General features: G+C 64.8%; 1 protein-coding gene across 7 annotated transcripts; it reads right to left on the bottom strand.

Annotated features, from left to right (window-relative positions):
- Positions 1-389: 389 nt before the first annotated feature.
- Positions 390-11,595, bottom strand: WDR97 (WD repeat domain 97). 7 transcript variants are annotated; one of them, XM_072745825.1, is made up of 23 exons: positions 11,378-11,595; positions 11,061-11,188; positions 9,739-10,367; positions 9,459-9,580; positions 8,676-9,375; positions 8,464-8,606; positions 7,978-8,380; positions 7,677-7,809; positions 7,464-7,585; positions 7,152-7,212; positions 6,812-6,961; positions 6,478-6,735; positions 6,271-6,396; positions 6,100-6,183; positions 4,146-4,274; positions 3,846-4,043; positions 3,385-3,573; positions 3,099-3,296; positions 2,897-3,018; positions 2,660-2,822; positions 1,801-2,336; positions 1,655-1,716; positions 390-1,544 (listed from the first exon to the last, which is right to left on the bottom strand). In XM_072745825.1, the coding sequence occupies exons 1-23, from the start codon at positions 11,484-11,486 to the stop codon at positions 1,342-1,344; spliced, it is 4,968 nt and encodes a 1,655-aa protein (XP_072601926.1). In that variant the 5' UTR covers positions 11,487-11,595; the 3' UTR covers positions 390-1,341. The 7 variants fall into 7 exon arrangements, 6 of the variants coding, with proteins under 6 accessions (XP_072601926.1, XP_072601925.1, XP_072601924.1 ...); XM_072745824.1 differs by having other exon boundaries at positions 2,660-2,758; positions 3,099-3,573; XM_072745823.1 differs by having other exon boundaries at positions 2,897-3,573; positions 7,978-8,068; positions 8,144-8,380.
- Positions 11,596-11,619: the final 24 nt, after the last annotated feature.

Here is an 11,619-nt window from a genome sequence, read left to right as displayed (position 1 = left end):
CTCTCTGTGACTATAATACATAAATAAATAAATAAATAAATAAATAAAAAAGAAAGAAAGAAAGAAAAAGACACTGAGAAAAAACTTCTGAAGTCAGAGGCTGAAAACATTCAGAGGTAAGAAATTGCTGCTCCACGACCCAAAAGGAGAATGTAAAAGCTAGAACAGCCCTTCACCAAGGCAGATCCAGGGGGCCCTGGGAGGGTTCCGTTGGTCAAGCATCCGACTCTTGGTTTCGGCTCAGATGGTGATCTCAGGGTCGTGAGATGGAGCCTGGTGCTGCGGTCCTGCTCAGTGGGGCGTCTGCTTGAATGGTCTCCCTCTACTCCTCCCTGCTGCTCACTCACACTGTCTCCCTCAAATGAATAAATAAATTTTTATTAAAAATATTCTTTTAAGATTTTATTTATTGATTCATGACAGAGACAGAGAGAAAGGCAGAGACACAGGCAGAGGGAGAAGCAGGCTCCCTGTGGGGAGCCCACTGTGGCACCCGATCTCAGGACCCCGGGGTCACGCCCTGGGCCAAAGGCAGACGCTCAGCTGCTGAGCCACCCAGGCGCCCAATAAATAAATCTTTAAAAAACAAAACAAAAGAAGGCAGACCTAATAGCGAGTGCACACATGGGCCAAGTGCCCCACAAGCTGTGGGACCAGTGCCCTGGGAGGCCCTGATGGCTCAGAAGGAAGCCAAAGCCCTCTGAGATCTTGTACTTCACCTATAAGTTCTGTCTCCTGGCAATTTTTAGATACAAGGGTCAAAAGGATGCTGTTTCTTGGATAAAAGCACATGGGACTCCTTCATCAATTCTTCTCCCTTCTAGCCATGGGTAGCAAAGCACCAACAAACTCAGGCCCCCACCTCCTCAACACACACACACGTACACGCGCACACACACGTGCACGCGCGCGCACACACAGAGCCATCTAGACTCTCTCATCCCCTCTGTGGCTGGCTACTCACTGGCCCATGAGTCCCTACTCCTATCTTGACCCCAGTAACTTACTAATAAATACAGGCCGCGTGCCTGAGCGGAGATGTTCCCACGTGATGGGCCTCTCTCCTGGCAGACAGACCCACCCACCAGGAATGCTGCTCCGCCAAGGGCCGACCACACCACATTCCACCGTGCCCCCAGTTCCTGCCTTCCAGGTGGCCACTGGCAGATCCATCACACCAGCAAGACTGTCCTGCTCACATCTGCAGCCCCTAAAGATAAAGGTGGCATCCAGTTTTCTGGCCATGACCTCTGAACTTTATTTCCAGAAAAGAATAGCTGACTGGAGAGCCACATCCTGACTCCATGCCAGGGGGAGGAAGAGACTGGGCCACCAGCCTGGTCAACTGTAGCTGTCAGGGTTCGTATCATCTGGCAGAAAGTATCGCTGAAAAGCGGGTTGCAGGAGCAGCGGGGGCAGCGGACGGGCAGGCCTGGGCCAGTCGGGGGGGAAAGGCTGAAGTTCCACCCTCGGCAGTGGCAGCTTCAGCATCCGGATGGAGGCATTGAGGGTACGGGCCACCCAGAGCTGGGACCGCATCCAGCCTGTGGGCCAGCAGGACAGTGTGGCTTCAGGGTGGGGTCAGTGCCCACTGGGACCCCAGCTAGGGTGGAGGTAGATGGTGCTGTGCATTTCAACCCCTGTTCCCACTCACCCCTCAGTCTCGTTGGAGCCCTCTGGAGCTTGGCTTCCTGAAGCCGGAGGATGGGGTAGTGCCTGCAGAGATAAGGAGGTAGGTGTGGCCCGGCCGGCCCCTCGGCTGCCCCCCACAGGCCCTGTCCCAGTGTGGGGCCCCCTTACCAGCAGTCCCGGGGCTGAGGCAGTACTGTGTTGGGCACCGACGGGCTTGGGCTGGGGTGCAGGCCCTGCTGCTCCTCCTGCAGGAAGCGCTGCTGCCGGACCCGCTGCTGCTCACAGAAGAAGTTCAGCGCATCGATGGGGCCCAGGTCGAGCATCTGTGACCGTGACCAGTCCGTCTGCTCCAGCGGCAGTGGCTCTTCCCGAAGCGTGGTGGGCACTGAGGAGCTCAAGCGGCCCTCAGAGCGGGAGAAGTGCAGCAGAGTCTCGGACAGCATGCGCCTGGTCGGCGTGAAGTGCATCGGTGGAAGCACCTTCTTGGCTGGGGACTCCAGGGTGGCCAAGTCCAGCTTCCCGGGTGAGACCACTAGTGAGGGGGCCCAGGAAGGGACCGAGGGCATCACTGACTCATGAGGTGACCCGGAGAGCACAGAGACCTGTGACGGCACCTCTTTGGGAGAAGGTGCGGGTGCCGAGGGCTCGCAGACCCTGGGCAGCATCTCTGACAACTTGGCTGCAGAAGGCTGCAAGGACTCCATCTGTGGGGGGAAGCAGCCAGTCGACATCACCCCCCAAGCCCAAGGCAGAGGCTCCCCTCCGTCAAGAGGCACCGGTGGCCCCCAGCCTTGAGACCTGGCTGCAGACTCCTTCCTGGGGAGGGGCAGGAAGATCCCCAGAGATGGAGGATTGGGGGACAGAAGTGGACCAATGAGGGTCTGGCGCAGAGCAAGGCAAGTGCTGCCCGCCTCACCTGGATCCCCCTCCCCACCCCCTCAGGGACTTGGGGAAAGCCTGGGGGCTGGGGGAGAGGAGACAGGAGGCTCCCTCGCAAGTGGCCTGCCCCACCCCTGCCCACCAGGACCTGCAGCCAGTGGATCATTTCCTCCAGCTTCTGGCAGCAGCGTTTGCGCAGGGCAGCCTTGGAGTCGGCGTCGGGGCCCTGGACCCAGGTCATCATCTCCTTGAACAGGAAGCCCTGTGGGTCCTGCAGGCCCAGCCCGTCCAGCAGCTTCTTGAGCTCAGGCCTGGGACAGGTGAGGGGAGCTGCTCCAGACGCCTTCCCCCACCGGCGGGAGGACGAGCGGGGAGCAAGACTCACCGGCAGGAGGCTGGCGAGTACAGGAAGTAGGACATGAGCTCCAGCACCACTTCGCGGGACTCCAGGGAGCAGGCCAGGAGCAGCTGCAGCGCCAGCATCACGAACCGCTTCTGCGTGGGGTCCTGAGCACAGCGGAGCAAAGCGTGGGCAGTGGGCGGCGCGAGGCCCGGGGGCGGCCCGGGGGGCGGGGCCAGCGGCGCACCTCCAGGCTGGGGGGCTGGTCCAGGTTGAGCAGGCGCACGAGGACGTCCTGCAGCCGGTCCCGAAGGTCCCTGCTCACGTCGGGCAGCAGCCTCAGCAGCGCTCGCAGGATGTGCACGCAGTCGGCCCAGGACGCCTCGGACAGCAGGTCGGTGAACAGCGAGGCCAGGCCCTCCGCCGTGCCCACCTCGGGGTAGGCCTGCGGGCACCGCGCGCTGACGCCCTGCGCCCTGCACGCCCCACCGCCCCCACCAGCCTGGGCCTCCCCGGCGCCCGAGCCCCCGAACCTCCAGGGTGAAGACGGGGAACAGCTTTTGGAACCAGTTCTGGACGACGAAGAAGTGCAGGAACCTGGGCAGATGCCCGTAGCGCTGTTTCCAGAGCGAGCGCCCGTAGGGGTACGAGAAGCGGCGAGAGCTGGCGTCGGTCCTGGCGCCCGCGCGCTGCCGGAGCTGCAGGGCCAGGTTCTCGGGGGCCTGCGGGGGCGGGGCGGGGGCGGCTGCAGACCTCTCCCGCGCAGCCCCGCCCTCTCCCCGCGCAGCCCCGCCCTCTCCCCGCGCAGCCCCGCCCCTCCCGCCGCAGCCCCGCCCTCTCCCCGCGCAGCCCCGCCCCTCCCGCCGCAGCCCCGCCCCTCCCACCGCAGCCCCGCCCTCTCCCCGCCGCAGCCCCGCCCCTCCCGCCGCAGCCCCGCCCTTCCCACCGCAGCCCCGCCCCCGCCCGCCGCAGCCCCGCCCCCGCCCGCGCCTACCTGCGCCTCCAGCTCCTCCAACTCCAAGAGCTGCTCCTCTGCGCTCAGGTAATCTGAGGCCCAGTCCAGATTCCGCTCCTCCTCCTCCTCCTCCTTCTCCTCCTCTTCCCCCAACCACTGGATCAGCTTCTGGTGATACCTGGCTTGGCGCCGCCTGATGCGCCGCGGCAGCCACACGTCATCCAGGCTCCTCCTCGCCTGCGCAGCGGAGGGCACAGGTGGCCGCCGGGCTGGCACACTGCGGGGAACTCAGGCCCCTGCCTGCAGAGCCCCAGGGCGGGGACCCCCGCGCCCCCTTGCCTTGTGTCTGCCTCGGCTGGAGATCTGGGCGAGGGCCCCGAGGCCGCTGACCTCCCCGGGAAGCCACATGTGCTGCAGGACCACGGAGTTGGGCACGCTGCCCGGGAAGCGGATGGGCGTCTGCAGGTTCTGGGGGAGGGAAACACGGGGGGCCGGCTGACAGGCCGAGCTGACCGCCACCCCAGGGGGCACCTGGCATCCCCAGCACCAGCCCCTGCTGCCAGCCAGGTCTCGGGCAGCTCAACTGGGCTCCCAGCCCCTGTCCACGCGAACTTGGGTGAAACCTCTGAACATTACAGATGATTTGGAAACAGACGATTTGGGAACTAAGACTCTATCCCGTTTGTTTGTTTTTTTAAAGATTTATTTATTTATTTATGATAGAGAGAGAGAGAGAGAGAAAATGAGGCAGAGACACAGGCAGAGGGAGAAGCAGGCTCCATGCAGGGAGCCCGAAGCAGCACTCGATCCTGGGACTCCAGGATCGCGCCCTGGGCCAAAGGCAGGCGCCAAACCGCTAAGCCACCCAGGGATCCCCTCTATCCTGTTTTTGAAAGAGGAATCATATGGAACCGGCCATGCTGAACACAGGACTGCTGCCCTGCATCTTTGACCAGAATAAAGTGCACACTCTGCAGAGCCCCCGGGGGGCTCAGTCCCGAAGCCTGTGACTCTATCTCAGGGTTGTGGGTTCCAGCCCCACATCGGGTGTAGAGATGGCTTAAAAATAAGATCCTAAAAAAAAAAAAAAAGTGGACACTTGACAAAGCTATTTTCCTGTAAACAAACTAAAGTACTCAGAAAACCAGTGGAGTGTGCAATGTAATTACCTCTTCCAATCCTAACTTTTGGAGAACAACTGTGTAAGTCTCTTCGTGCTCCTGCAATTTGCTGATAGTCTCCTGGCTGGGCAGCCCGGGGGGCGCAGCGGTTTAGCGCCACCTTCAGCCCGGGGCATGATCCTGGAGACCCTGGATGGAGTCCCTCGTCAGGCTCCCTGCATGGGGCCTGCTTCTCCCTCTGGGGCCTGCTTCTCCCTCTGCCTGTGTCTCTGCCTCTCTCTGTTTCTCATGAATAAATAAATAAAATCTTTAAAAAAAAAAAAAAAGTCCCCTGGCTTTTACTCCTCAGTAGGACTCGATTTGGATTGCTACCAAATCTCTGCTCCCCGAATTGGAATTCTAAGACCCCAAATAAATGCTTTCATTTCATTTCAGTTCTGCCTCTTTTCTCAGCTGACACCCCCAAACACACAAACAGGCAAGGAGGACCTTTGGAAAGAAACCAAGCAGAAGAGTAGTCAGTGAGATGGCAGCTGTGATGACTGAGAAGAAGCTGGGGAGCCCTGACACCCCCACATGCTCTCCAGGGACCAGGCCCCCGACCTTGGAACAGAGCTGTCTGTAGCAATGAAGGGGGTCAGTGGGAGGATCTCAGAGGGGGTGCTGCGGGTTTGGGTCGATGGCACAGCTACGGAAAGGATCAGCACCCACCCGGGCAGGTGACAGGGCCAGAGTGTGGCCCCCCTGGGTATCTAGGGTGGGACAGGTGGGGAAGGTGGCAAGTTGCAAAGTCAACATCCATGGACTTTGCTCCTCTAAATGGAGAGGACTCTGGTCTTCCAGACAAAGTCCATACAGGACCCACCCAGCACTTTAACCGGGAAGGAGGTGTGCGGGCACAATCAGCTGGCAGAGGCTCTGGCTTCGCCCGGTGTCTTCTCTGGGAATCCCTGGCCCTCTGGCAGCTGGTCCCCAGAGAGCCAGAAGTCAGGGCCCACAGAGAACAGCAGCACCACAACCAAGCTGGCCAGGAGGTGGGTGGAGGGCAGCAGGCAGGCATGGCTCTCAAGTCAGACTCGAGCACAAGATTAGCAGCAAAGGGAAGACGGGGTGCATAAGAAAGTTGCCTCTGCGCGAGGGAGGTGCCTCTGGGAAGAGCAAGGGACGCTCACCTTGTAGTGCTCAATGGCGGCAGGAAAGAAGCCTCGGAGGTTGGAAAGAAGCTCCCTGGGCCGCCTCTTTGTCAAGAGGGGAACCTGGGGACAGGAGAGGGGCTCAGAGCCAAGCATGGACCCTCAGTGCCCCTGCAGCCCTGCTCTGGGGTAGGCAGCAGCCCCCCTCACCCTGTGCTGAAGGTTGGGGGTTGGTGGGCCCGGGCCCACACGCTTCTCCCCTGGGAGCCGCTCCAGCTGCAGCTGCAGGTCCAGACTGAGGCCCAGGCTACTGCTCAGGGAGGAGCGGGCCAGCAGCTGGGGTGAGGGACGAGGAGTCACAGGGTGGCAGCAGGGTCACAGGGTCAGGGTAGAGGTGGGAGCGGTGGGAGGCCTTACCTGGGATGCCCTGCTGTGCACCCCCCGGTGTGTGTGTGGGGTGGGCATGGGGACTCGGGGAGGGTGGGCAAGGTGCTGGCCCACGGCTCCCAGGTCCTGCAGGGAGTGGGCTGCTGGCACTGTTGGGGCTTCGGCACAGACCCCCGCCTGCCGAACACTGCTGGCAGCTCTGGGCAAGGTGCACACGTCCCAGGTCTCTCTCTCCACTATGAGGGTCACAGTGCTCTCCTGCTGGGACTCCCTTCCAGAAGGCACGCCCTGGGAGGGATGCAGGGGAGACAGGCAGCCTCGGAGGCCCCGGGCAAAGGGCGGCTGGGGGAGGCTTCACACTTACCAGAAAGCCCGGGCCATAGACCAGGCGCAGGTAGTTGTCAAAGGCCTCCTGCTGCTGTTGCCAGGAAAGTGGGGGCTGGGCTGCCGGGACCACCAGCCCCAGTCTCAGCTGCTGAAGGTCTTGATCCCGAGTAACTAGGGCTTCCAAGTCCTGGGGTCGGGGCCAAGGGTCAAGGGTCATATCAGTCCTCCTTCGGTCTTGCCATCTGCCTCCCAGACAACCACAGGGATCCCAGACCTATCCCAAGGACTGAAAGGGAGTGGCCTGGGCCTGGGCAGGGTGCAGGGTGCGGGGTGCGGGTTGGGCTGTGGGGTGGTGAGGGGGTCGGGACCCACCCCACCTCCTCCAACACTGGTTGCTGAGGTGTTCCCGTCTGGTGATGGATGAAAGACAAGTCTGTGCTGCAGACAGGGACAGGTAGAGGCGGGACACCAGCGTCATCAGCGGCGGGATGGGGCGGATGCTGGGACAAAGACCTGGGGGTGGGGGTGGCCAGGCCTCTGGCAGGGCACAGCCAGCAACCAGGAAGAGGGATGGCAGGGCTAGGATAGGCTTGGGGTGGCCCGGGAGCTCTGGGGCCGCACGGCCAGGCCCTGACTCAGGGAGTTGGGCAGGGGCCTCCAGGACCGCTCCGCGGGGCCTGCGGGCACACCTAAGACTGGCCGCCCCATGCAGCTTGGCGAGCCTCTGCAGCTGCGCTGAGGTCAGCGACTCTTGGCTGGTCAGGGGCAGTGGAGGGTCATCCAGCACCTCAGGGACATTCTGGCACAGCTTCTGAATGGGAGAAAGGCACGCATAGCCCTGGCCCCGGGGGCTTGTCTGCCCCCAGCAGCGGCCCCCTGCGCGTCCTGGGCTTCCTGCATACCTTGACCAGGTAGGATGTGGGCAAGTAGAGCCTATGAGACACCAGGCAGAGTCGGGAGCCCAGAGCCAACACCAGGTCCCCACTGTTGCTGCAGAAGGCCAGGGCCTGAGGGGGGCTGTCCAGCTGCAGGAGCCTGGGGGCGTGCAGGGCAAGGGTCTGGCCCGCTCCACCAAGCAGGAAGCCGGGACAGGGACAACCCTGCCCCCAAGCCGCCAGGCTCTGGTGGGGGTGGAGGTAGGAGACCCCAGCCAGTGGCCCACAGGCCCCCACCCCGCCCTCCGCCCTCCCAGCCCCAGCCCACCGCAGCAGGCGGTTCTCCGCCGTCCAGATGCGGACGGTGCCGTCCAGGCTGGAAGAGGCGTACAGCTTGAGCGTGGGGCAGCAGCACAGGCCTGAGGGACCAGGGCTTGGGGTCAGGGACCAGGGCCACACGGTGGCTTGGGCTTCGCTCTTGCCCGCCGGCTCACCAGTGATGTGGTCCGTGTGGTCGTCCTGGGGCCGGTGGTCACAGCGGGGGCTGTTGCCCAGGCCGAACTGCACCAAGCCGTAGGTGGCGGTGTCGGGGTCCTCAAAGCCCACAGTGACACGCTTCCCCAGCGCACAGAGCACCACCACCGGGTGCCAGCAGGAAAAGGTCCGCAGCAGGCTCAGGCTCTCCTCGGCGTAGGGGTAGACGCGCCACATCTTCACGGTCAGGTCGCCGCCTGTGGGGGCAGGAGCCGGGGCTGGGCCCTGTGCGGGGCCGGAGGGGTCCCGGGCCGGCCGCGGGGCAAGGGGAGGTATGGACCCGAGGACACGACGCTGTTCCAGGTGGACGCAATGGCGGTGACCGGGCCCGGGCTGTGTGCCGCCGTGTGGAAGACGGTCTTCGCGTGGCGCCACTCAAGGACCGACAGGGTGCCATCCGTGTGGCCCAGCACGGGCAGGTACCTAGCGCGATGTCGGGCGTTGGCGCGGGCCCTGCCACCGCCCCCCCCCCCAGGCCCTGCGCCCACCCACCGGTTCTTGTCGTCCCAGGCGCCGGCCAGGCGGCCGGGGGGCAGCTCCCCGCCGCGGCGGCGCACGGCCTCCCAGGCGGCCAGGGCGCTGCGCGGGTCGGCCAGGTGGCTGTACAGGTGCAGGCAGCAGGGCCGCGGCGCGGGGGCGGGCGGGGGGCGCAGCCGCAGCCGCAGGCGCATGGGGCGGCGCGCGGCCGAGGCGCACAGCAGGTGGCCGGCGCGCGTCAGCAGCCACAGCGCCTCGCGGGGCAGGCAGTAGAGCAGCGCGGCCGCGGGCTCGGCGGCCCCCAGCAGCAGCGCGCTCACCGGGCGCCCCGTGGCCGCCGCCAGCAGGTGGACCGAGCCGTCGGCGCAGGCGCACACGAGGCGCGCGGGCAGCGGGGCGCGCGGGGCGGCGGGCAGCGCGGGCGCCACCTGCACGAGCAGCACCGGCGCCGGCAGCCGCGCCAGGGGGGCGTACAGCTCGCGGGGGCGCCACAGGGCCACGCCGCGCGCGCTCAGCGACAGCACCGGGCAGCCCGGGCCCGCGGGCGCCAGCAGGCGGTCCACGCGCGCCGCCGCCGCGCCTCGGGCCCAGCCGCTCAGCGCCACCTCGCCCACCTGGGCGGCCGCCTGCAGGTCCCACGTGCGCAGCGTCCCGTCCTGCGAGGCGGACAGCAGCAGGGACGAGTCGGGGAGCACGGCCACGGCGGTCACGGGGCCTGTGGGAGGGCACGGTCGCTGGGCGTCCGGGCAGCCCGGGGGGACACAGGCGGGCCCCAGGGGCTGCGGTGGGATGGCACACCTGTGTGGCCCATGAACACCATCCGGAGCCGCCAGTCGGTCTCCCACACCTTCACCGTGCTGTCCCGAGAGGCTGTCACCACGGCGTCTACCTCCAGGCAGTAGGCCAAGTCCGAGATAGTGCTGAAGGGGAAGAGAGGCCCCTGCAGCCCCAGCACCTCCATGTGACAGCACCGGGCCCCTGCCACCGGCTGCTCACCCTCCCGGACTCACCTCTGCCTCACCCCCCACCCCTCCCCCGCACTGTCCTTCTTTTCCCGGTCCCGAGGTCCCTCCCTCACATTTTGTGCAGGTCCCGGCGGATGTCTACGAGGGCCCAGGTGTGCAGATCAAAGATGAGCACGGCAGAGCCATAGGCCGCCAAGCAGCATGGGACTTGGTGGGAAGACAGGGGCCCCAGAACCAAACGGGTGAGTGTACCTGCAGAGCTTGGTGGCAGCCGCAGAGGTGAGCCCCACAGCACCAGGCGGCGACCCCCTGAGCGGAATTTCCAGAGCGCCAGGCTGCCACCTGCCAATGCCACTAGCAACAGCCCCAGGCTGGGCACTGGCAGGCAGCAGATGGGCTGGTGGTCCGGCATCCCGCCCACCCCTGGCTTGCTCAGCCACAATAGGCTGAAGTCAGGCCTTAGTATGGCCAGCCCCTCCGGGCCCCAGCCCACGAAGCGGCTCACAGCACCCAGGGGGCCAGGCACAGCCACCAGCCCAGTGAGCACGGCTGGGGCCTGTAGCTTCTCATAAGCCCAGCCATTCTCTCTGTGCAGGTGGAGGTAGCCGGCACCATCCAGCACCACGAAGCGTCTGCCCACTGGATCCTGTGCCACCCAGCACAGCTCGGCTGCCACTTTCAGATGGCGCAGCAGCTCTAGCCCATGGGTCAAGCGTGCCACACACAGCTCCTCTCTCTTTTCCTGTGGGCCAGGAGGGGCAGGCCTGTGGTCAATGATGGGGTGGGGTGGGGAGCTGGAGCGGTAGTGTGCCTGCCTAGCGGAGCCTCAGGGTGCCAGGCAGGGCACCTGCCTAGGGGAAGAGGTGGGGGGGTGCTAGGCACACCTAGGGGAAGTGGTTGGGGGTGCTAGGCACACCTAGGGGAAGAGGTGGGGAGTGCTAAGCACACTTAGAGGAAGAGGTGGGGGCCCCAGGCAGAGGGGTGCTAGGCACGCCTAGGGGAAGAGGTGGGGGGTGCTAGGCACACTTAGGGGAAGAGGTGGGGGCCCCAGGCAGGGGGGTGCTAGGCACGCCTAGGGGAAGAGGTGGGGGGTGCTAGGCACACCTAGAGGAAGAGGTGGGGATGCTAGGCATGCCTAGGGGAAGAGGTGGGGGGTTCTAGGCACACCCAGAGGAAGAGGTGGGGGGTGCTAAGCACACTTAGGGGAAGAGGTGGGGGCCCCAGGCAGGGGGGTGCTAGGCATGCCTAGGGGAAGAGGTGGGGGGTGCTAGGCACACCTGGGGGAAGAGGTGGGGGGTGCTAGGCACCTAGGGGAAGAGGTGGGGGTGCTAGGCACACCTGGGGGAAGAGGTGGAGGGTGCTAGGCACCTAGGGGAAGAGGTGGGGGGTGCTAGGCACGCCTAGGGGAAGAGGCAGGGCCACAGGCAAGCCCCACCTTTTCCACGAAGTCTCGGAGGCCTGCACGGAGGAGCAGCCACAGCTGCCGGGCGCGGGCACGCGGGGTCATGTTCTGCAGCCGCGAGCTGCTGGTAAAAAGCGGTGGGGCTGGCTCCGGAAACGAGTCTGCGGGTCAGCAGGGGGGGCGCTGTCAGAGTGGTCTCGGAGCTCTGGCTCTAGGCTGCGGGCACCTCTCCGGGGGGGACCGGCAGGGTCAAGGGACTGCCCGGGGCTGCGGCGGGGCGGCGGTGTAAGGAGGCCTGAGGGAGGTGTGCCTGCTGGCATGGGGGCGTGGGCGAGGCCGGGCCCCCTCACCATTCCTTTCCTTGAGCAGCCCCGGGTCCGGGACGTCGTAGCCGTCAGTATCATACAGGTCCTGGTCCAGAAGCTGGCTGTCACTCGCATCTGACACCTCGGTCTCCATTCCAGCGGCTGCAGGTCCAGGCGCCCTAAGGCCGCCTAACGGCCCTGCTACCGTTGCTAGGCTACCAGACGCCGGTAGGCCCCGCCTTCGACGCAGACCCCACCCCCAACACAGCACAGAGCCTAGGTCCCCA

This window comes from Vulpes vulpes, unplaced genomic scaffold (assembly GCF_048418805.1).
Source record: "Vulpes vulpes isolate BD-2025 unplaced genomic scaffold, VulVul3 u000000671, whole genome shotgun sequence".
NCBI lineage: Eukaryota > Metazoa > Chordata > Mammalia > Carnivora > Canidae > Vulpes > Vulpes vulpes.
This window is presented reverse-complemented; position numbering and strand designations above follow the sequence as displayed.